This window comes from Corvus cornix, chromosome 3 (assembly GCF_000738735.6).
Source record: "Corvus cornix cornix isolate S_Up_H32 chromosome 3, ASM73873v5, whole genome shotgun sequence".
Classification (NCBI taxonomy): Eukaryota; Metazoa; Chordata; class Aves; order Passeriformes; family Corvidae; genus Corvus; species Corvus cornix.
The window spans coordinates 61,397,914-61,419,808 of record NC_047056.1 but is presented as its reverse complement, the minus strand read 5'-3'; the positions used below and the strand labels follow the sequence as shown (position 1 = coordinate 61,419,808).

Below are 21,895 nucleotides of genomic sequence, written 5' to 3'. Positions count from 1 at the left end.
TCTAGCCAGGGTCAGCCCGCCACAAGGAGGCACGACTTGGGCAGGGGCTCCGAGGGGGCGGGCAGGGGGCCTCAGCCGAGAGGCGGGGCCCTCCCGAGCGCCTGGCAGGTTCCCCCGCAGGGCACCCGCCGGGCACTGCCCCTTCCCCCCGGGGCCGCCCGAGCCGCGCGGGGCCGCCGCGACAGCGCCGCGGGACCGGGGCGGGGCCGCCCGCCGGCATCACGCGCGCGGCCCCGCCCCCGCGGCGAGCTGGGCCCGCCCCGGCCCCGCCGCGGTGGCGTCACAGTGGCGCGTTCGGCCGTCCCGGCCCGCGCGTGACGTCGGCGCGTCCCGCGGTCCCGGCGGCGGGGCCGGAGGGAGCGGCAGGTGGCGGCGGGCGGAGCGGGGCCGAGCGGAGCTGAGCCGAGCGGAGCGGCCCGGCGGGTGAGTCCCCGCGCCGCCGCGGGTGGGCACGAGCCGGAGCGGTCGGGGAGAGGCGGTGGCAGCGGTGGCCTCGGCCACCAAAGGCCTCTCCGACAGCGCCCCCTACGCGGCCGCCCGGGGCCGGGGCGGCGCTGCCTCCCCTCGCCCCTCCGCCGCCGGCGGGCCGCGGAGGGAGCTGGAGCGGGCGCCGTGGTCTCCCCGCGCGGGTGAGGGCTCTGAACAAAAGGCCGGCCGAGCTGGGCTGAACCGAACGAGGGGCGGCCGCCGGGCGGCCAGAGCCCTGCCCGGTATTGTTTTGGCGGAGGGGAGGGTGGAGGGTGGAGGGTGTCGCCGCCCCGCCCGCGGGGTCACGTGCTGAGTGTCGGGGCCGCGGCGGTGGAGCCCTGCCCGGGAGCCCTTCCCCAGGCCCCGCACGGAGAGGGAGAGACGGGACGGCTGGCAAAGCTTCCCGGCCCTTCCTGCCGGGCCCCGCTGCCGGGCACCGCGGAGCCGTGTCCTTGCAGGAGGCGGCGCCCCGCGCCGGTGCGGAGCAAGGTGCGCGCAGAGTGCCGGACCGGACCCGGACTTAGGCTGGACTCGATGATCCCGAAGGTCTTTCCCAACCTGGTCGATTCTGTGAGTCGGGGGTTTCGTTGTGCTGGGCAGTAAAATAGGTCAGGAGCATTAGCCGTGGCGGCGTCGCGCGTGGCGGAATCCCCTGGCCGAGCCGGCGCAGCGCTCTAATTCCCAGGGCGATGTGCAGCGCTTCAATGTGTGGCTTCGCCCCTGCGGATGTCAGCGCTGTGCCCAGCCGGCCTCGGGCACTGCCGCCGGCGGCCTGAGCGGAGCCGCACGGGCGGTCACGGGAGCGCAGCGCGGAGCACCCAGGCAGAAGCAACTAAGTGTTCCCAGTGGAAGTGCTTTTGTTTCTCTGTGCTTGACGGCCTCGGCTCAAGTGTTTGCACTGCATCCTTTCTGAATGTTAAAAGGGGACGTGAAATGTGAAAACGGGTCCCGCTGTTGGTGCGGTACATGTTGCCTCCACTGAAAAATTGTTGTAAAATATTAACTAAATATGAGGTTTTTGTACGAACAAGACGATTGGAATGGTAAAATAGTTAAACTGAAATTGTGGGAGGTTTAATCTTAGTACAGCTTTTCAGTGATATGCCTGAGAAATGCTGTAGGTTTTGTTACTGGTGTGTAATATGCAGCTACATATTAACAATTACAAGGAGGAGTAGGGAGCAGAGCTTTAAAATGTTTCGCTTCTGTCAGGTTTGTAATACTAAAAATCCAATCCTCTTTTTGTTAGCTGCTGCCTCTGGACGGTGGGCTACTTAAAAATAGATTCTGAAGCATCTCTAAAAATGCGGTACCAAAAATTACAGTGTGTAATAGTATTGAAGACATGGTGAAATCTGAATCTTCGTTTGGTAATTTTGAATAAGTCTTAAATATTGAATGTTTCTTGCAAGAACTTGCTATATAGTCTTGTGTGGTTAATACTGTAGTTTCTGTCCAAGTGTATTGAAGTGCCAGTTGTTTAAATTGCTATAATGCAAAATCTGTAGTGAGTGAACGAAAAAGTTTGTTCTTGTTTCCTTCAAAATACATTGTATCAATGTAGATGTAACTGAGTTGTCATTTATTTAAAGAGCTGGAACTGCAGTATTTTCATAGTCTATTGAATAGTGGGCCCCTGGAAAAGCCTTCATATTGAAATTGATTTTTTTTTCCTCTCTTCTGTGCATGTTAATCAAGTGTGTGTGTGTATGTATATATATATATATACACACACACGAAGATATATATATATATATATACACACACACACGAAGATGTCCCTGTACTTATTGCAGTTTCTGAAGCACTGGTAACTTAAGATGAACCAAACTTCATTCTTTGCACACTTTTGATTTGAGAGAGAAATTAACATTTTTCTTTGTTAAATAGATTGAAATAGGACATATGCTCAAAATTCAAGATTAGTACTCCAATTGTAGCATAGGGAACAACCTCATTTTCAATAGATGTAACATTTTAATACTGAAATGGCTGACTGTTCTGATCTTGACTCTTCTATGATTCAGTTCCAAATGTACACATAAATGTTGGGTGTTTATTAGTGTGAAATAGCCAACGATAAGGAATGACAGGCAACTTGAAGTCTCATCACAATCAGCAATTCCTGAGAATATTCTAAGTTTAAGAAACAGATACAAAAAAGTAGGCAAGCACAGGAAACAGGTTATTTATCTGTTGTGCTATCCAGTGCCAGGGACAGTTTTAAACATACCTGATAAGACTCAGTACCTTGAGCTGGTAGTGTATTGACAATAGCAGACCATCAGACAGGAGAGTGATTTTTACTGTTAAATAAAACAGCCACCTTCTTTCTTCCCCCACTGTCTGGCTCATGGCGACTTGTGGGGAAGGGCAGAATTTGGGGGATCTTTTTCCCCTCCTCTTCCCCTCCCCCCCCAGCTGAGTTACAAATAAGGGAGCTTGATGGAAAAAAACCCCAAATATTTAATTACAGAAGAGCATTTATTCTTGTGAATTAATACTGTAACTGCTGAGTTTTCAAGGGGATAAATGATGAATTTGTGATAGCTATTTTAGAATAATATGTATGGAGTTGTAGAATTCATGAGATTTTATCATTTGAAGTAGGATTCAGATAATAGTCTTTGGCTGGTGTGAGTTGAATTCGCCAATGTTTTGCACTTGTTTGTTTTTAAAAAGCTAAGATTTTACTTATGGAGGAAGCTTAAAACTGTAGGTAACTCTTCATCAATGTACAGGAGCTGGCTTTCTAAATATGTTTGCTTCTGGTTTTGGTTTGGGTGGGTTGTTTGTTTGTTTGTTGGGTTTTTTTTGTAATTGTTGTTTCCCCAAAGAAGTAAGGGTGGAAGAATTGTGCTGGATGTGATAATTTACTGGGTCTCATGGTTTAATGAGCACAGTTGACTGAGCTGACAAGAAATCTTGGCCTAGTAAAAAAGCTTAACATTTTTCTTAAGGAGAACCTGAAGTCATTTTGGGAGATAGGTCTGGTAAGAAGTCCATGACTTCAAAATCCTAAATTATGAAAGAAGTGGACATGACTTCTCCCAGTAAGCATCCTGAGAGACTTTTGGGGACAAAGAGAACTGTTCTATGCTGGCTGAGTCTCAGTTTGGATGTTGCCCAGTTTGAATTCTTGTTCCTGATCAGCGACGCTGTCCTTCTGTCTGTTCCACCTTTAAAGTTTCAAAATCAATGTGTGATGCAGGGGTTTAGGAGGGGATGGATACATGCAGGTTGCTGCAGATAGGGTAACTCCTCATACTACAGGAAGAAGAGAAAATTAATTGCTAAGTATAGAACAGCTTTTACCTAGGTGACTTCAAAGGAGGAGTCATCATCCAAAAAGGGGTGCTTGTGTAACCACAAGTGTCTGTTAGTCTGTTCAGTAGAATTTTCAAGACTGGCTTATTAAATAAATAACAATGCCATGAAATGTAGAGGTTACCTGAAGTCAGTGTGTGAACTAGTTCTTTTCAAGAGCTTTGGAGAAATTGGAAATTTGCATTACCACAATCCTGTAATTATGCCTTCCTTGGATTCTTCTAGGTATAATTACATACCTTGAATATGTGCATGCATTTTTATTTCTTAAGTAATCTCCCAGAACTGACCCAGCCTTTTTCTGCCATCTCCACATAGCATTTGGTTTTATGATGTGCTACTTCTAGTAGTGGATTGTGAGAGGTAGTAGATAAAAGACTTCAGGTGATACCTATTGAAGTAACAGAAAGCAGCTATGAAGATAAAGGACTGAACACCACACCCAGAGCATCAAGCTTGTTGCAGCTGTCTCTTTGATCATAGAAAACATAGTATCGTGTCTCTGGATTAGTAGAGCCACAATTCTAATGCGATTGCAGCTCGTGGTTTCAGATTGATGTGTGAAGAAAGGAAAGCTGCTAGAACTATGAGGGGAGAAAAGGTGTGGATAGGCTTGTTAATTTTTGCATTTTTCTTTTGGAGTTCATTCTGAAAATAGCTGCACGGAATGTTACATGGAGCTTAGCTATAAAGAAAATAACATACTTGAATAATGCTTCATGCACTAAAGTCAACTGAACACTCTGATATTATTAATGATAAATGTTTGCTCATTTGATGAAGGACTATAGCACAGAATACTGTAATGCTGCATATTCTTTCAGGGACTTATCACTCCTTGACTTCACTCAGCTCTTACATGTCTGCTCTGCACTGTGTTTATGCTGAAATGATTCTTTCCTTGAACATATTGAAATCAAAGAGGTGACGTTCTCAGATCTGCTTCAAATCATTCCTATGTATAATGTTTTGCAGCAACTGGAAACTGTAGTTCAAAATGTTTAAGAATCATCCAGAAAGCTGCAGACCAGAAGGAGGATGTGACTCTGTGGCTCATCAGTCTTTTTACAGAGGATTCACTGAAGGTGGTTCTCTTAGGTCAAGACCTTCCTGTTTAGGGTGTGAGAGTGCAAGAGTGATGGTCTCCCTTCCCTTTCTGAGTTTGCAGATTCCTACTTCCCTACTGTAGGAACTTTTTATGTATTTGTTAAGCACTTAGTGATTATTATGTATTTGTGAAATGACTTGGCTCAGATTCTGGTTGGTGGCATTCACCAAATGTATTGTGACTGACATTATCTGCTAGCTTGATAACACTGCCTCTGCGGTGTGGAGGCTGAGTTGCATCCTTGTCCTCTTTTTTAGAGATCATATGCACTCTTTCCATTGTTGAACCTTGGAGCCCATCAGAGCATTTTAAAGAAATAGAGGAAGGTCCTAATTAATTTTTGTTGTTGTTTGTTTACCTTGTTAAGTATCAAATGTAGGTCATAGAGTTTCTTTATAAGCTGGTATGAGGATGTACATATGTGGATTTATAAAGAAGAAAGTGCTGAATGGTTCTGAGGTTCATTCATTTAATGAATGCAATGATCTCTGTAAAAGAGGACAAGGATTCAAGGCTCTGAGCCTCGAAATATAAAGAGGCAGATTTCTACTTGAAATATGGAGAAGACCTGGGGGAAATTGGCTATTCACGTGCGCTGTTTTTTCCTCAAGTGTCTGATACTAGTCCGTGTCAGGACAAGACATATGGCTAGACGGTCCTTTGGAATGGTGTAATACAGATAGTTTTATAAACAGCTTTAGGAAGCCACTGTGACTTTTTAAAATTTCTAAATATAAGGGATCATTTATTAGAGGTTAAAATTGCATAAACATAACATGCTCGCAACTTTGGTCTTGTTTCTCCTTTTGTGTTACTCCTTTTGTGAGGTTACTGTATGGAAATGAGCAATTAACTTACTATCGTCAAAAATAATTGCCTTTTATAATGCTTAAAAAAAGATGATTTGTTTAAGCCAGACATCAAAATAAAAACTGTGGGTCAAAACTGATGGTTGCAAAAAATGAAGCAGAAGTCCAATGGTAGTTTTATTGAAAATAGCCTGCATTGAGTAAATAAAAGCATAGTATTTTCCTTTCTGTAACAGAACCGTGGCACTGTACTTTGCTTGCTCGTACCTCTGGACGACATTGTAATGGTGGTATTATTTGCTTTCTGTTAGTTTGCAGAGAAGCTGAAACGCTGTAGTGTACCACTGAGCAGGACAAGTCAGGAATGAGCCAGCCTTGGGAAGGAGGACCTGCCATCCTAGCTGGAGACATCTGAAGAGAGGACATTTCAGTCTTGTGGCATGCTTCAGTAGAAATTATTCAGAAAAAGTAAGCTGTTGTTTTGTTAATGAACTTAAACATGTCAGCTCCTTGATGGACTGCTTAGTTGCAGTTAGAATTTCACCTGGAATTTGAAGTGATTTTGTGTGGATTTACTTTTTCTTCCATTAAATTCCAAGAAGGCCTGGGGTCTTTCCATGTAGTTGTTACACATCACCTCTTCCATACTTCATGTATTGATGAAGGCCCCATAGCTTAGAAATTAAACTTATTATTTAATATTAAAAACGAAAACCACAAGAAGTGGGATCTGGCAAGATTTTGGACTAATTCCTTCTGAGTTTTAGGCTGTGTTTATGCTAAAATGCAGAGTTCAGGTTCTTACTGCTCCCTTATTTACACCTGAATTAAGGATCTAAATACTTCAAATAAAATTATTTTTAGAATTTTTCCTTGAGTTTAATTAATTTGTAGTCAGTAGTCAAGAATATGATTTTCCATGATGCTAGGAGTGTCTTAAAGGGAACCCAATCCTCCAAAAAATAGAGCTTTCCTGTTTGATAACAGTTCTGATATAAAGCCTGTTTTGACTGAACCTTAATTTCAGGAAAAATACTGTGTGGTCAGTTTTTTTTAATTCTTAATAGCATGAAGTTGCAGTACAAGTGCTTCCACAGCCATAACGTAGCAGAATAGCAGCCCAAGATGTTTGTCCTCGGTTCTGAAGGATTACCTCTTCAGTAAAAACCTACGTACGTGTACATCCTCCTACCAGCTTATAAACAAACTCTGACCTAGATTTGGTATTAAAAAGGTTAATTAGCATCATGCTTTAAAAACAAGAAGTGAGACAGTGTCAGTGTAGTTGATAGAAATCTTCAAGTGCATAATTGTCCTGCATTCTGAGCACATGCAACTGCAGTTGTGCTTATCTTAGAAGAGTTTTATGTTCCTGGGTAGCACTTCTAGAGATAAGGGTTTGCTCTTCCAGCTCTATTCATTTTATACATAACATTTTCCTTAGAGTCATTAAAACTCAAAAAAGAATTTCAAGAAAAGGCATTTACTCCTTTTCATATCCTGCATTATTATCTTGATCTAGTAAGAAATTACAGATCCCTCAAATAAATGGGCGACCTACTGAGCACAGTTCAAATGTTAGCATTTTTTTGCTTCCAGTAAACATGTAACAACTTTTAATTCTTCTTTTAGTTTGCCTCAGGGTAAACTCTCTTTAGTTTAGCTTACAGTATCAGAATTTAGTTTGTCAAAGTGCATTGCCTTTTTCATCCCTGCATTGCATTTTAATCACCTCCAAAATCTTAATTATGATACGTGACTTGTGTAAAAGTTACTTACCTACAGGTTGTTCTAATCTTTTATTTGACTCTGGAAAGGATAACTTTATAAAGGATATTCAGGGAAAAGCATCCTTTTTTAAAACTGTAGCACGGAAGTAGAAATCTCTGCTGCTGTGCCTTTTTGCACTGTAGTATCTCAATGTGGGGGCACTTGAAAATTAAGATCTTTTACCTCAGCCATGGTTAGCACAAATTAATCAATAAATGGATTTCTCTTTTAGCTCTTCTGTTGTGAAGTGATGGCTGGGTTGTGTTTGTGGGTATTCTGAAATATTCTCTCCTTTTTCTAGTAAGTTTCTTGGTGTAAACTGTGACATTTGCTGTAAAAATCTGTTGCAAAATACAGCCTCAGAAGTATGAGGCTTCCAAAAAGCAACTTGTTCACAACATTGTTAGAATGGATCTCACAGATGTGTGCTGTGCAGTAAAAACACAGTTACCAGCTGGTAGGTAATGCTGTGTCTGTATCTGGCATGCTGATTTAAGAACTGTTAGCAGATTTGTCATTAATCTCAGGAAAAAGAAATTCAGATACAAAACTGAAACATAGGTGGATACAATTACATATTACTTCAGGAAAAAGCATTTGAGCTGTAGAGCTTTTAAAAGAATTACTTGATTAAAAAAAGGATTAAAGGGGAATTGGTCTTTCAAGAGGAAATTATAGTGATAGAAGGGAACAGACAGCATAGAGAAAAATATTTTAAGTAAACAGCACATGATCTTTTTTTGTAAAGATAAATACAGATACTGAACCTTCCCCCCCCCCCCCCCAGCAGATATTTATAAGATTTTTAAAGCAGTGGAGGCTTTTACAGTAACACTAGGCATTTTCTCTTGAAAATTTTGTTAGAAATGTGTATAACACTAGAACAGGCTGTCCAGGCAGCCTGTGGTATCTCCATCCTTGCAGGTTTCAGAAAAACGCACCTAGACAGTGATCAGCCGCAGCTGATCTAATCTAGTATTATTGTTGGTGCCATGTGGAGCAGGAAACTGGAATAGGTGACCTTTAAAGGTCCCTTTTGACCCACGTGCTTGTGGTAGTTTTGCACGAAGTATTCCTAGCTGTCTGTACAACAAAGACTACTTTCACTGAAAGGCTGTTTTGTTGAATATCAGTCTTGAAGTTCCTTGGGGATTTTAATTGGAAAAAGGCACCTTTTCAGGTCCCATTCCCCAAAGCCATTCTTCTCCCTCATTTGGTATCTGGTGTTTGGTTTTGATTGTTAATAAATAAAAGGAAAATTACCATGAAAGAGACCGTGAAAGATTGCCATGGCAAAAATGTAGTCGAGAAGGCATTTGCATATTTAGGCTAGAATTTTTCAACTACTTAAATCTTACACAATGCCAAAGTGATGCAGTTTTGCATTCCCCATTCCCTCACAGTTACAAAATCATCTTTAATAACAGAAATAAGATATGGCCAGAGAAAGTAAAGGCAATGACTTCACAAGCCAGTCAAGTCAGAGTTGTGTGTCTTCTGCAATACACTGCTGCTTCTGCTGGTCTGCAGTGATTCCTTTCGAGAGGCACTTGCATATATCAGGGGGTTCACTTAATGTTTAAGAAAAAGGAATCCAAGGTATCTTTTGAAAAGGCCACCTCCATTTTCAGATCTGGTTATTTCTGCAGCCCTGTGGTTGTTCTGAGCTCAGTTTGAGGGATAGCGTACCATGGTGCATGGGAACTACGGAACAGAGTGGGGGAATTCTTCAGCTGGGTGCTGCTGTCAGGCATATTTTCTACTGTGTAAACCTAGTCTGAGATGCTGTTCAGGCAGTCCCTTAAGCAGACAATCACCTGTAGTCTGAAGAGGGATTGTTTAAGTTCAATTCACAGCCACGTCACCTCTTGTGGAAAGAACCATCGTTTCTTTCAATTTCCTGAGGAGGCACCAAAATAACTGGTTGGCTGAAGGTTCATTAATCAACACTACTTCAGAGAATGAACAGAGGAAATAACAAAATTTATTTTCTAACTTGGGATGTTAACATGCTGAAAATTAAACAGGTAAAATACTGGTGATTAGCAAAAGAAATTTTCCCAGTTGATTTAGTCTGTCACCTCAGGAAACAGTAACTTACCTTAATTTGAGGTAAACATCTCATTCCATGGATGTTGAGGTGAAATGTAATGCGAGGTGCTAGTTTAAGTTGACACAATAAACTGATTTAAATTTCTTTGATCCTCTGCAGGATGGCTGGCTGTGGTGAAATAGATCATTCAATCAACATGCTTCCCACAAATAGGAAGACAAATGAGTCATGTACCAATGCTGCACCTTCCCTGCAAGTCCCTGAATGTGCTATCTGTCTGCAAACATGTGTCCATCCCGTAAGTCTGCCCTGTAAACATGTTTTCTGCTATCTGTGTGTGAAGGGAGCTTCTTGGCTTGGGAAACGATGTGCGCTCTGCCGGCAAGAGATTCCCGAGGATTTTCTTGACAAGCCAACCTTATTGTCACCCGAAGAACTCAAAGCAGCAAGCAGAGGCAATGGAGAATATGCTTGGTACTATGAAGGTAGAAATGGCTGGTGGCAGTATGATGAACGTACCAGCAGAGAGCTGGAAGATGCCTTTTCCAAGGGTAAAAAGAGCACTGAAATGCTAATTGCTGGTTTTTTATACGTAGCAGACCTTGAAAATATGGTTCAGTATAGGAGAAATGAGCATGGACGTCGCAGAAAAATCAAACGGGACATAATAGATATACCAAAGAAGGGAGTGGCTGGGCTGAGGCTGGACTGTGACAGCAACACTGTCAACCTGGCACGAGAGAGCTCCGCTGACGGTGCGGACAGCACACTGACTCCAGGGGCTGCAGCTGTGCAGCCTCTAGCATCCATTTCCGTGAGGCCCCTGCCAGCACTAGATGGTCAGCTTGTGAGTCCTTCAACGCCATCACCCGATGCAAGCAACTCTTTAGAGAACTCTTTTGCCCACTTGCAAATAAATGGAGACAGTATGGCTGAAAGGAGTCACAGGGTAGAGGGAGAAGAAGACCATGAATCATCATCTTCTGGTAGGGTGCCAGCCCCCGACACCTCTGTTGAGGAGACCGAATCGGATGCCAGCAGCGACAGTGAGGATGTGTCTGCCCACCTTCAGCAACACCCATCCTCTGGTCAGCAGAGACACTTGAATGCCAGTGCAAGCCAGCCAGGAGCAGACAGACCAGGGGCAGGGGGTGGGGTGGCAAACACAAGTGTAAGATCTAGAAGGCCAGATGGACAGTGCACAGTCACTGAAGTTTAAATCTAGAGCCATGTGAAAAAAAATACTCAGTTGTAATTTTCTGTAAATTTTCTGTCCACATTGGCATTGCACTCAAACCTAGCAGCGTGTTTGGTGGGAGGGTGGGGTGAAGGGGGGAAACAGATTTGGCCTGTTTTAACTTAAGTCTCTTAACATGTCTCAGCTGGAAGACTGTTTAACTCTAGGAAACTGGGTTGTCCTGTTAATGGTTTGAAAGCTGTTTAGCAATGCCCAGTTTTCTTGAAAATGTCTTGTGTTTATTTTGTAGCATTTTCCCCTTGAAGATACTCTATCCTTTTTTGGCCAATGTATATCTGCTGTACAACTTGAATTGTCTTCATTCTCTTGACTGTTGCATTAAGTGTCTTACTATTTTCTGCATGGATTGATGTATGAAAAGAACACTAAAGCAATGTGGAATCAGGCAAGGTGTTGGGTGTGAGCAGGATGCTTAATTTAATGTGAGAAAATAGATGTGAGTTTGGAGTTAAAATGTGTTTTTATTAGACAAGAGCAATCATTTACCTTTTTTCAATGGTAATGTAAAAATGCTGTTAACTTGTGTTGCAAATCCTTACCTTTACACTCTCCATGGCTTTTTCACTGGCTTTGCCATCTAGTCCTTGTAGTTTTGTTTTTGGAGATCTTTCTTGATCTGTCTTGTTTTTGTTACAGAATTTATAATTTAATAAAACTACATTTTATCAGTAACAATCTCAGATATGTTTCCAGTTTAATTGAACTTCACTGAGGGAATTTCAAAGAAAATTCTCATAAAACAGCTTACGGTGTTTACCAAAAGGGAAGACTAGTTCTGAGTGGCATCCTGAAGTTCTTGCATCGCTGACTGGCTGTCTCTCAAACACAACACAGTAGGATTATCATCTTTTACTGAAAAATCATGAGTTGCAAGCTTTAGTACACAGACATCTGAAGAGCTGATTAACTCACTTCACTGTTGATGGCAGGCAGAAGTATCAGCCTTATTTTAACAGCAGAAATGTTGAAATAAAAGAGTGTAAGTTATCAAAGTTGACCCTATAACAAAGGACATGGACATTAAGGACTATAGTGCTGTTTATCTGTTCATAGCAAAACTGGTGGCAGCACAGAAAGGGTACTGTTGTATTAGCAATGTAGGAGCTGCATTTCTACAGACTTCTGAATATTAGAAGCCAGATCTTAAGAAACACAGCTTGTCTTTTCTGTCCCTGGCAGGTGTTTGACATTTTTTCAGATTGAGAAATGGCATTAGTTGATTCTAGACTCAGTCTTCAAACTAAAGCTAATTAAACTCCAATGCTCAGTATATATATCCCAGAATAGAAAGGGACAGTAGCTGATACATAGGTACTACTGATCTTAAGACAGAAGTTGCTTTAGGCAAACAACCATTTGAAGGGAATTAAAAGGGCTGATTTTTAAAAAGGGTAGATTTAAACTTTTATAATGTTCTGACTGTAATGATGGATGACATGCCTGATCTTGGACAAAGCTGTGCCCCCTCCTCTGCCCGCAGGTGAGATCAGTGGGTCAGGAAAGTGCAGACAAGATTAGGATGAAATAAGGAAGATTTCCTTCATTCTCAGCTAGGAAGAGATGCTCTTGATCACAGGTTTTCACTATCATCTTCCAGTCCCATAAGGAAATAAGCCAATTACATGGACTTCAGAAGGAAACTGGATGGAATACTTTTTTCTGTTAGTTGCTAGCTGTCTTACTTCTCTGATTTGAGTTAGTATCCAGTGGCTCTAACCAAAGTCTGACTTATTGAAGGCTTTTGCAGCACAAAGAAAGAACACTTCAGCTATGTGCACACACTTTACTTTAAGTGAGAGTATGGGTTGAAAAAAAGCAAGAAACAAAATAGAGGAACATGACTCACTATATACTTAAGGATTTGCAGCCCAAACAGCCCACAAATAATTCTATCAGTGGTTATCCTTGGGGTTTTTGACCCAAGTAGAGAGTTCAGCCCCACACCTGTGATGCTGCTTTTGGCTTCTGCTGGGTGACTGCAGCTGTGAAACACTAAAATTAGTTAAAGTGAGGCTGGTGAGAGCTTAATAGCCAGTCGTCAGAGTGGCAAATGCACTCCCCAGATCAAGCTAGGGAAAAGTAGTAACCGATAATTCCCATCTCATATTTAAACCATTACTTTCAGTAGGAAATGTGTTCTCTGCCTATTTTAGCAAAGCCACAGCCACACTGCATCATGTGGTTGGCTGTAATTACATGCACTATGTGATTTTTGACTTGTACAGCCTAGCCAGAGAAATGCACAGTGGAGCAGAAGGGAAAATGAAAAAGGAAATTTAAATACTATAAAATCTACAGCATCTCATGATTTCCAGAACAGATAACCACAGATACAGGAATCCTATTTCATGGCTACAAAAGATATAAATCAGATAGTGAACCAAGCATTCTGCAAGAACACCTTGCTTATCTAGATTGATCATTTGGTAAATATATTTCTATCAGCAGCAAGTAAGATAGAAGCATCTGTATTGCTAAAAGTGATCTCCAGTATCCAACCTTTACAAGCTTGGTACAGAATCCACACCCCTATTAAACCCTTGGGTTGTCCCAGTACACAGGAAAAACAAGACAGACATTTCACAATGCAATAGGAAACTTAGTTTGCTGAGGAGGAAGCTGGCAAACTAGCCCCTAGGAAGTAAAAATGCTGGCATGCTATTTAATTAGGAGACTGGGACTATCACTTTGGATGTTTCTAATTTATTTTGCTCATTTAGTGCTTGTTTGTCTTTAAGCCATTTCAGAAGGGAAAAAAAACCCCTGAGATGAAGCTTGACATCTTTAATAATTGTAAAGGAAATACAAACACTTATCAACTGCTGGTTAAAGGTATTTGTCACTTTCAGATGATAAGAAAGTATTTTGTGAAATAAAGCATTTAGTTTTCAACTGGGTAAAATGGGATTCCATTTCATCTCAGTCTGGAACTCTCATCCTAGCATTCATGGTAATTTAGTTGGGCTGGTTTCTGTATGAAGGACTCATCTTCCTTTTAGAAGAAAATAAACCAGAGAATATGGTATTAGACTACTAACCTGTAGTGATCTTCAGAATGTCCTGTACCTGTGTTTGGTATATTTATGATACCAACAAAATGGGTTTCCGTAACTGTTTGTGAAACTGTTCTGAATGTGTCTTGGTCTGTACTAGTTAATTATTTGTCCTGTTTTCTTAGAAGCAGACACTGGCCTATGATACAAATCAGAGAGGGTGGCTGGGGAAATACATTTGCTGAAATGAGAAGCTCGTTGTCTAGAAATCAAAATGGGAAGAGATGCCCCATAGGTGTAGTTACCATTCACTTACTGCCAGCACAAATCTGGTTCAAAATGTGAAAGAAACCAGATTCTGCCTTTGTCCTACAATATCCTCCCTTTCAAATTTCTATTACCCAGTACACAGAATACACTTACAAGCCTAATACACTAAAGAAAAAAGATTCAAGGGTCTTGCTCAGGTTCTAAGCAATTTTCACACCAATTTTAAAAACAGTAACAGTATTAGCACATTAATTCTTGCTAAAAGCAAAGACATAACCAGCTGTCCTTTAAAACACATTTTTTTCACTTGTAACAACATGATGTGCTATTGCTTCAAAAAGCTGCATGAGTATGGACTGGAGTGTACCTTGAAGGTTCAGTGATGCTGCAGTCTGGAATCCCTCATGAGTCTTGAGAAACTTCATGAAAAGCAGAACAGCTTCACTAAACAGTCAAGTGCTGGCTGACTATACTAAAACATAGGCACTTGTGAAGTAACGGGTTTGAAGTTCTTTAGGGCATGGGAAATAATCTAGCTGCATGGGAGTGACAACTGAGCTACTGGATTAAAAGGAGCAGGGGGAGGAAAGGCACAAACCAAAACACTACTCTCTTCCTCATGTTCTCATTCCTGTCTCTTCTCTAACCTGAAAGTAAAAATTGAACTTTATTTTTTGGGGAAGAGAGATTTGAAATCTTCCTCCATTAGTGCTTCAGATATAAAGGCAAAGGTGCAGGATCAACAGGGTGGAGGCAAGTTCCTTCTCTGAAATGCCAACTCAAAACATCCCTTTCTTCAGCATTTCTTTTGGTTGCTCCAGGCTATATTCATTGCTGTGAAAACCATACAGTAAAACATCCCTAGCAGATCACAGAATCTGCTCGAAATCTACAGAATCTTAACAGGCAATCCAAGCCTAATTCCCAACATCGATTTGTCCCCAAATCCTCAAACACATGTAGTTACCTTGCTGTCTAAAACTCAGGAGTCCTGCCACACTTGTAGAAATCATAACATGGATTTCCATCCAAGATACTGCCTTCTTTTCTTAAGGGAGCTTGTTCCATGATCTAGAACTAGTTATGCCTCGTCAGAGCAAGAATGCATGACAGTGGCACACAGCCCAGAGCTTCCTTCTTTACATGCCCCCACAGGGTACTTAGGTCCTTGGCTCAGATCTCAGTTCCTGCTGGATTTAGAGACAAGTGCATCCTAACCAACAGTACAGGAAACTCTCAGTCACAGATATATCTGTATGGTTTTGCTCTCACAGATGCTTATTTTTAAAGCAGGCACTCTGTGTCAGTTTCTAATATCTAAAGGGAAAACTTTCCCCACTGAGTTATCCAATTACTTGCATAGTCACTGGCATGAAGTGGAGACTGAGTTCCAAATCTTCTAGTCAGCCCAAACACACCCTACCAGCAAAAATGCATTGAAGAAAGACATAGACATATCCACACACATCTTACCAGAATGCTGAAGTACTCACATCACCCAGTCACTTAAGGACAAGCCCTTTTGGGGCATGATACATCATGGCCTTCCAAGATTTCAGCTAGATTCTGTGTGAAGAACCAGGCCAGCAGCTTTGCACAGGTACAGGATATGGGAATGTGCAGATGCATGTGTAGGTAGTTGATTCCTTGAGCAGTGAGAAGACACCAAAATACATTTAAAAACCTGAATCAGTGTCAGTGAATGAGTGCTAGAAGCTTCTCACTAACTTAAGGCTTCTCCTGTAAAAGCACCATTAAAATTGAAGTATCCAAGGATATTTTCTCAGCAATTATATGAAGAACTAGAAATGAAAAAATAAAAGCTATCCTCTCACTAGTTATCATCTTTTCCAAGCTGCTTAAAGACACTGGTTGGGAAGCTCATATTTTGCATCTTTAGATGCACCTGTTCTGCAAATGAATAAACCTCATAACTTTCAAGTAATTAATATCCATACCAGTTAAAAAACCAAAATTAACACCAAATAAAATAATCTTCAGCCTCGTTTCAAATGAATTATAGTTCTATTTTCAGCATAGTATTTACCTTTACATACTAATTTCACTAATCTCCATTCAGTGGGTGATTAAGACAGTAGAGAATCTGCCCGGGATTTCTCTGTGGTTGCACACCAAATACGCCTGCCTGACCTAAATGGCAGGAATGTTAAGGCCATTTTAAATGGACAAGTCCTTAAATGATTCCGTTTAATGGCTGCTTTACTGAAAGCTTTGTTTGCAAAAAGGTCAAGCCCATTCCTCATGCATAAACCATCATTTTTGTTTTAGTCTTCTAACCAATGCCTGCAAATTGGCAGGCCCACCCCATACAGTTCCAAAAATGTCCTTCTCTGTTCTTAGGGCAGCTTCCAGTGGGAGCTCTCTTCCTGCTGTCACCACCTTTTTCACAGCCCGAATCACAGTGGTCGGACCCTCTGTGTACTGATTCAGCCAGGCCCGGGCTTCTCCCAACGCCGTGGTTTCGTCTGAGGACGGCAGCGTCTCCTCGGAGAGCCCCAGGCGCAGAGCTCTCTCGGGGTCCACCCGGGCAGCCCCGCCCAGCAGCTGCAGGGCTGCCCCGCTGCCCACGATCCGCACCAGCCGGGCAGCTCCTCCCCAGCCGGGCACCAGGCCCATGTGCTTGTGGACAAACCGAATTTCACTTCCAGGTGTCATCAACCTGTCAATGAAGAACAAACACAGAGGTCAATCCATGTATCGACTTTCGTTTTCAGCTCAACGGTCCTCGATTTTCTATTTTCTCCTCCCTTCTGCTTCCAAAGGCTGATACAACTTGACAGCATGCTCATTACAGCCAGAGCTGGAGTATCTTAATTTTTACATCACATGGTGCCATAACTGCAGCTTTTGGCCCTTCTCAAAATTAGATACATAGGCAGCTACAAGTAAAGATGCTTAGTGCCCATACTGATACTTGTAGTCAGTTCTAAAAGTGTTGAAAACAGAACTGCAGACAGAGGACATGTTACATTTATTCCCAGTGAGAGACTGCCTTGCAAAGGGTGTTGGGTAAAACCCAAACAAACTAATGTGCAAAACATTTCTCAAGAGGATGGATTGTGGTCTTAGTACTGATGTGAAGTGGGGAGGTTCTGTCAGCACGGTGGTGATTACAGCACAGGTGGTGCTTTTTCATTCCATATTTTAGAGATCCATGTGAGTTTGATTTCTAACTGCTCATTACAGTGAGGGAAATCGGGATGGATGCTCAACTTATGGCTCACAATGCACAATAGAATTGCTTTTTATTTATGCTTGCAGTGTGTAATAGAATTGCTCCCCTCTACAAGATAAGTAACATTCCTCTTTCCAAAGATTTCACATCTTTCTTTTCTATGCTTCTTTTCTACAGCTTCTCACCCCCTTTACTTAAGAACTCACCCTAGGGCTCATTAAGCTATCTCCTTGGAGGAGCTCTGCTGCTGCAGCAGATTATTCTGTCTTCACACAGTGGTCACACTGACACACGTTAGGTTAGTGGAAAAAACCACTAGAAATAGAAACACATAGAAAAAATGTACAGAAACAGACCAGTACTTGCTCTTTCTCAAGGTGATGTTCTGCAGTGTGGTTGCTTGCTGCTGATTGTAAGGCAAAGGATGGAAATTACACTTGTGAAGTAGATTAACTTCTACTTCAAGCACTAATTGGCTTTTTGAAGACAAATCTTGGGATACTGAGGTCTACACACAAGTCTGTTTCCTAACAATGCAGTTTTCCATAGTGAAAATACCAAGGTGAACAGCTTTGAAAGGGGAAAGGAAAAATCTTTAAAAATGCAACTACTTCTAAGAACTCACTGTTCTCACATCTGCTTAGTTATTGTTAATTGTAAGTTTGCTTGGTTGCTTTATTCTTAACCAGAGCACCATCAGCATTCATGCCACACTGTACAGCATCAGAATTGAAGAGCTTACGCTTTATCCCAGATCCAGCACAATGCACAAAAGCAACAGCTGACGGACCAGATTGCATGAAAGCCTTTTTGTAGAGATAGCAGAGGAAGGTGGTGTGACAAAAGGAAGAAAGCAGAGTATTGCAGGGGAGGAAAGGCTTTAAGCTAATATTATCAAGTGCTTCCCAGACCCAGCAAATCCCAGGGAGTTCAGGTCTCTTCTCTCAAAAGAATGACTCTGCAAGTATTCCAAAACTCCTTTACTGGCTCAGTTTACTCTGCAATTTGCTCACACCCAGTGTCCCACTGGAAAAGCAATAATGAAAACATTATTACGGGTTTAATTCTAGCTGTACTGAGTGATGTGAGGCACTAGAAAAGAAAGGGTTATAGGCAGCTGTGCATCTGATGCTAGACAACCCGTAGGCAGTCTCACAGGACAGCCACCACAGGTCAGGGAGGCCATGTTGCCCTTGTATATTGAATCTGAGATTGTTTCAGACAATGTTTAGTATGTGGGAAGGGCTCTGTTTCCCTGCAATGTCTTTACCTCCCTCAGAGAAAATGGAACCAAATACAATTAAAGGAAAATAAACCACTGACCGCTTAACTCACAGAGAGACTGTGAGGCTGCAGCTTCCAGAACCTCACTGGGATTCACCTCTTCCCACAATGCTCCTTTGAACAAGCCTCACAGAAAATACTGAGCTAAGTGGCAGTCAGTGGAAGGTGTAACTGCAGTATTGGACTGCTTTCAGGCTTAAGAAAGGTATCTATGGTTTTTCAGACTTTTCAACTATGAAGTCACACCATTTCTTACAGAAACCACCCATCATACTCTCTGTTAGATTTATCACTCACTTGCAGTCCCCGTGCCCAGGAAGCAATGGAGACCTGAGCTCATGTCTGAAGAGGCAGAAGCAGCTGGCAAGCCAGCCTGGGATCAGCCTCTGAATGCTCCCAGCTGCAGCCTTGCATACATATTTCCCTTTTTATTGTATGAAAGGAATTGAGTCCACCTTCTGAGACATGACAGATCTGATCTCCCATTAAAAGAATTTTTGTAAGAAAAGCACATCAAGCATTACTTAACATAAAGAGGCAGACATCAAAAAGCTGGAAAGACCAAAGTACTATTCCTAAACTGTTTATACCTTATTCACCTAGTACTGGCCCTGCCTGAGAGAGAGTAGTAGATGAATACAAAATTAACCCTGATTTGAACAGTATGCCGGTCTCGTCTTTCACGTCAAAGGAATTAAAATCTGGGTCCCCTGTATCCCAGGGGAAGGTCATATTGCTAGACTCCTACATATATGCCTTCTCTGCCCTAATAAAGAAAATCTGTTGCATGACAATACCGAAAAAAAAAAATTATTCAATGTAATTAATGTACAAAGTGACAGAAGACCTTATAGTAAGCAGGGGAACATCCCTCAGAAATGTGAAGGGTAGCAAAATCCTCAAAATTTAAATTGGAAATAAGAGGTTAAGGTAATATAAGCCTCAACGTGCAGCTGAAACCTTCTTTGAAACCATTTTATTTCCATGTTACAAACACTACAGCCCCCCCACGAAGAAAGCACAGCCACCATGGGCCACATCCAATTTTGTGTTAGTCATCTAAAGCAAACGAGCTACAGCAAATGTTCCTGCTGTACATTTTAAAATGTTCTCAGCTGCACTAAATGTTACAAATCCTCCCCCTTTGATCTGAGGATTCCTTCATTCTGTCACATCTCATTGTACCCACAAACAACTGACTGTCACATTGCATCTCATCACATCACTGGCAATGCACGTGAGAAGAAACCTTGTTACTAACATTGCAGCCTAGCAAATCCCAGCCTTGTAAAGGTACACTTGCTCCCCAAAGGCAGCACTTTCTGTGAGCTAACAGCTATGCTTTCCTTTGCTAAAGTATTTCCCAGCTACTTGAAGCCAGAGCATATACAATAAAAGCTGAAAATGCAAATAAAAATATACTTTCTCAATTTTTCATACCTGCTTATTATAAATACTAATGTTACTGAGCTGTTCCAACGGATGTAATCAGTTCCTTGATAGAACTAAGATTATATTAAGATCTGTACTGGCCCTTACCTAATCATTTCCTGGACTTCAAGGTTTGAGTTATAGTCAGCATTCTGACAAGGCAAAGATACTAATCAAATTTACTAGGGAGGGACAGATACCACCCTCTATTTTATGCATTTTAAAAGATCCTACAACTATGCTTTTGAAACCCATTATAGGAAAAAAAGACACTTAAAACAATACATGTGTTGTCAGCAACCTGGATTTTGTTCCCGTTCCCAGTGTCACATAAGGACACAGCTCCTGACTTCTGATCTTCCCCTTTTAGTTGGCGTGAGACTGGCACACCATGGAGGGAGGCAGCCAGCATCATGCAGTGCTGCAGCACCTGGTTCCCAGCTATGGCTGTACCAAGAGAGGGCAGCCAGAACTGCAGGAGATGACTTTTACCTCCCCCACAAATACTTTGGCATCCTGCTCTCAAACCATCAATATTAATATAAATAATAAACAGAGCTTACGTCTTTGGGTCACAGTAAGTTCCCTCACCGAATCTGCTACCTTCTTCTGTAAATTTCAGTAATACCTTATCTGCAAGGTGATTGAACCAACACAAAGCAGAAAATTCTCCATAAACGAGAGTCAAAGGCCTTGGGGTACATTTAAAAGACATCCATGTTTTTAGCATGCTGTAGAGCAAGAGCTACAGAAATAATAATAAATCTTCAAGTAGAACTACATATTTTGCAAAACATAGATGCAGGACACCCAGACAGATGAAAAGCAATGTCTATGGTCAGCCACACACCCACTTTGGTGCAGGGAGATGGGGAGTGGGGGTTATGGTCAGTTCATCACATGTTGTTTCTGCCACTGCTCAGGGAGAGGAGTCCTTCCTCTGCTCCGGTGTGGGGCCCCTCACACGGAGACAGTTCTCTGCAAACTTTTCCAGTGTGATTCACTCTTCCAAAGGGTGCCATCCTTCAAGAACAGCCTGCTCCAGCATGGGTTCACAAGTCCTACCAGGAAACCTGCTCCAGCATGGGCTCCTCTCTCCACAGGTCCCTACAGGACCCTGCTCCAGCACAGGCCTCCCAGCCCACTCTTGGGCATTCATCTCCTCTGGTGTGGGTCTTCTCCAGGGGCTGTAGGTGGATCTTTGCATCCCTGTGGTCCTCCCTGGGCTGCAGGGGCACAGCTGCCTCACCATGGTCTGCAGGGGAATCTCAGCTCTGGCACCTCAGATACCTCCTTCCCTCCAACCCCTCCTTCTCCACTGACCCTGGTGTCTGCAGAGTTGTTCCTCTCACATATTCTCACCCTGCTCTTCTCTGGCCACAATTACAACTGTGCAGTAACTTTCTTCTCCTTTTAAAATATGTTATCACAGAGGTATTACTATCATTCCTGATTGGCTCAACCTGGGCCAGCAGTGCATCCACCTTGGAGCCAGCTGGCACTGGCTCTACCTGACACAGGGGAAGCTTCTGGCAACTTCTCACAGAAGCTGTACCTACTGCTACCTCTGTAGCCCCTCTGCTACCAAAACCTGGCCATACAAACCCAAAACACCATCCAAACCACACATGGAACTATTGCAGGTACAGGAAAAGAAAGATATTAAAGGAAAAAGGAAACCACCTGGAAAATGGTAACAGAAGGAAGGTTATCAAGAGCCAAACACTTGTTCAAAGAACAGAAGAACAAAGTTGATGTACAATGCTGCCATACAGTTTGCCCAACATGTATGCCTTTCTAACAAACTCATCAATACGGCATCAGCTTAATTAACTCTTTTAAAATTAAATAACAGCAGTGTTATGCTGACACATGGCCAAAAGAGCTTTTTAAAATACACACTGCTGGGGAGTGCAAGTTCAATAATT

At 42.4% G+C, this 21,895-nt stretch overlaps 2 protein-coding genes across 11 annotated transcripts in view; one reads left to right on the top strand and one right to left on the bottom strand.

Annotated features, from left to right (window-relative positions):
* Positions 1-364: 364 nt before the first annotated feature.
* On the top strand, positions 365-11,473 carry RNF146 (ring finger protein 146). Of its 3 annotated transcripts, none has more exons than XM_039567990.1 (3): positions 365-423; positions 6,024-6,180; positions 9,695-11,473. In XM_039567990.1, the coding sequence occupies exon 3, from the start codon at positions 9,696-9,698 to the stop codon at positions 10,752-10,754; it is 1,059 nt and encodes a 352-aa protein (XP_039423924.1). In that variant the 5' UTR covers positions 365-423; positions 6,024-6,180; position 9,695; the 3' UTR covers positions 10,755-11,473. The 3 variants fall into 3 exon arrangements, with proteins under 3 accessions (XP_039423924.1, XP_039423926.1, XP_039423925.1); XM_039567991.1 differs by lacking the exon at positions 365-423 and adding an exon at positions 781-1,038; XM_039567992.1 differs by lacking the exon at positions 6,024-6,180 and having other exon boundaries at positions 393-423.
* Positions 11,474-12,562: 1,089 nt separating this feature from the next.
* Positions 12,563-21,895, bottom strand: part of ECHDC1 (ethylmalonyl-CoA decarboxylase 1) — a 45,214-nt gene continuing 35,881 nt past the window's right edge. For all 8 annotated transcript variants that reach the window (XM_010402074.4, XM_010402091.4, XM_010402082.4 and 5 more), the window contains one exon: positions 12,563-16,736. In XM_010402074.4, coding sequence (XP_010400376.3) covers positions 16,331-16,736 — 406 coding nt within the window. In that variant the 3' untranslated portion in view covers positions 12,563-16,330. The remainder of the gene's footprint in view (positions 16,737-21,895) is intronic.

Excerpts from the sequence above, each read along its gene's own strand:
- RNF146 (XM_039567990.1), top strand. The coding sequence starts at position 9,696 with ATGGCTGGCTGTGGTGAAATAGATCATTCAATCAACATGCTTCCCACA.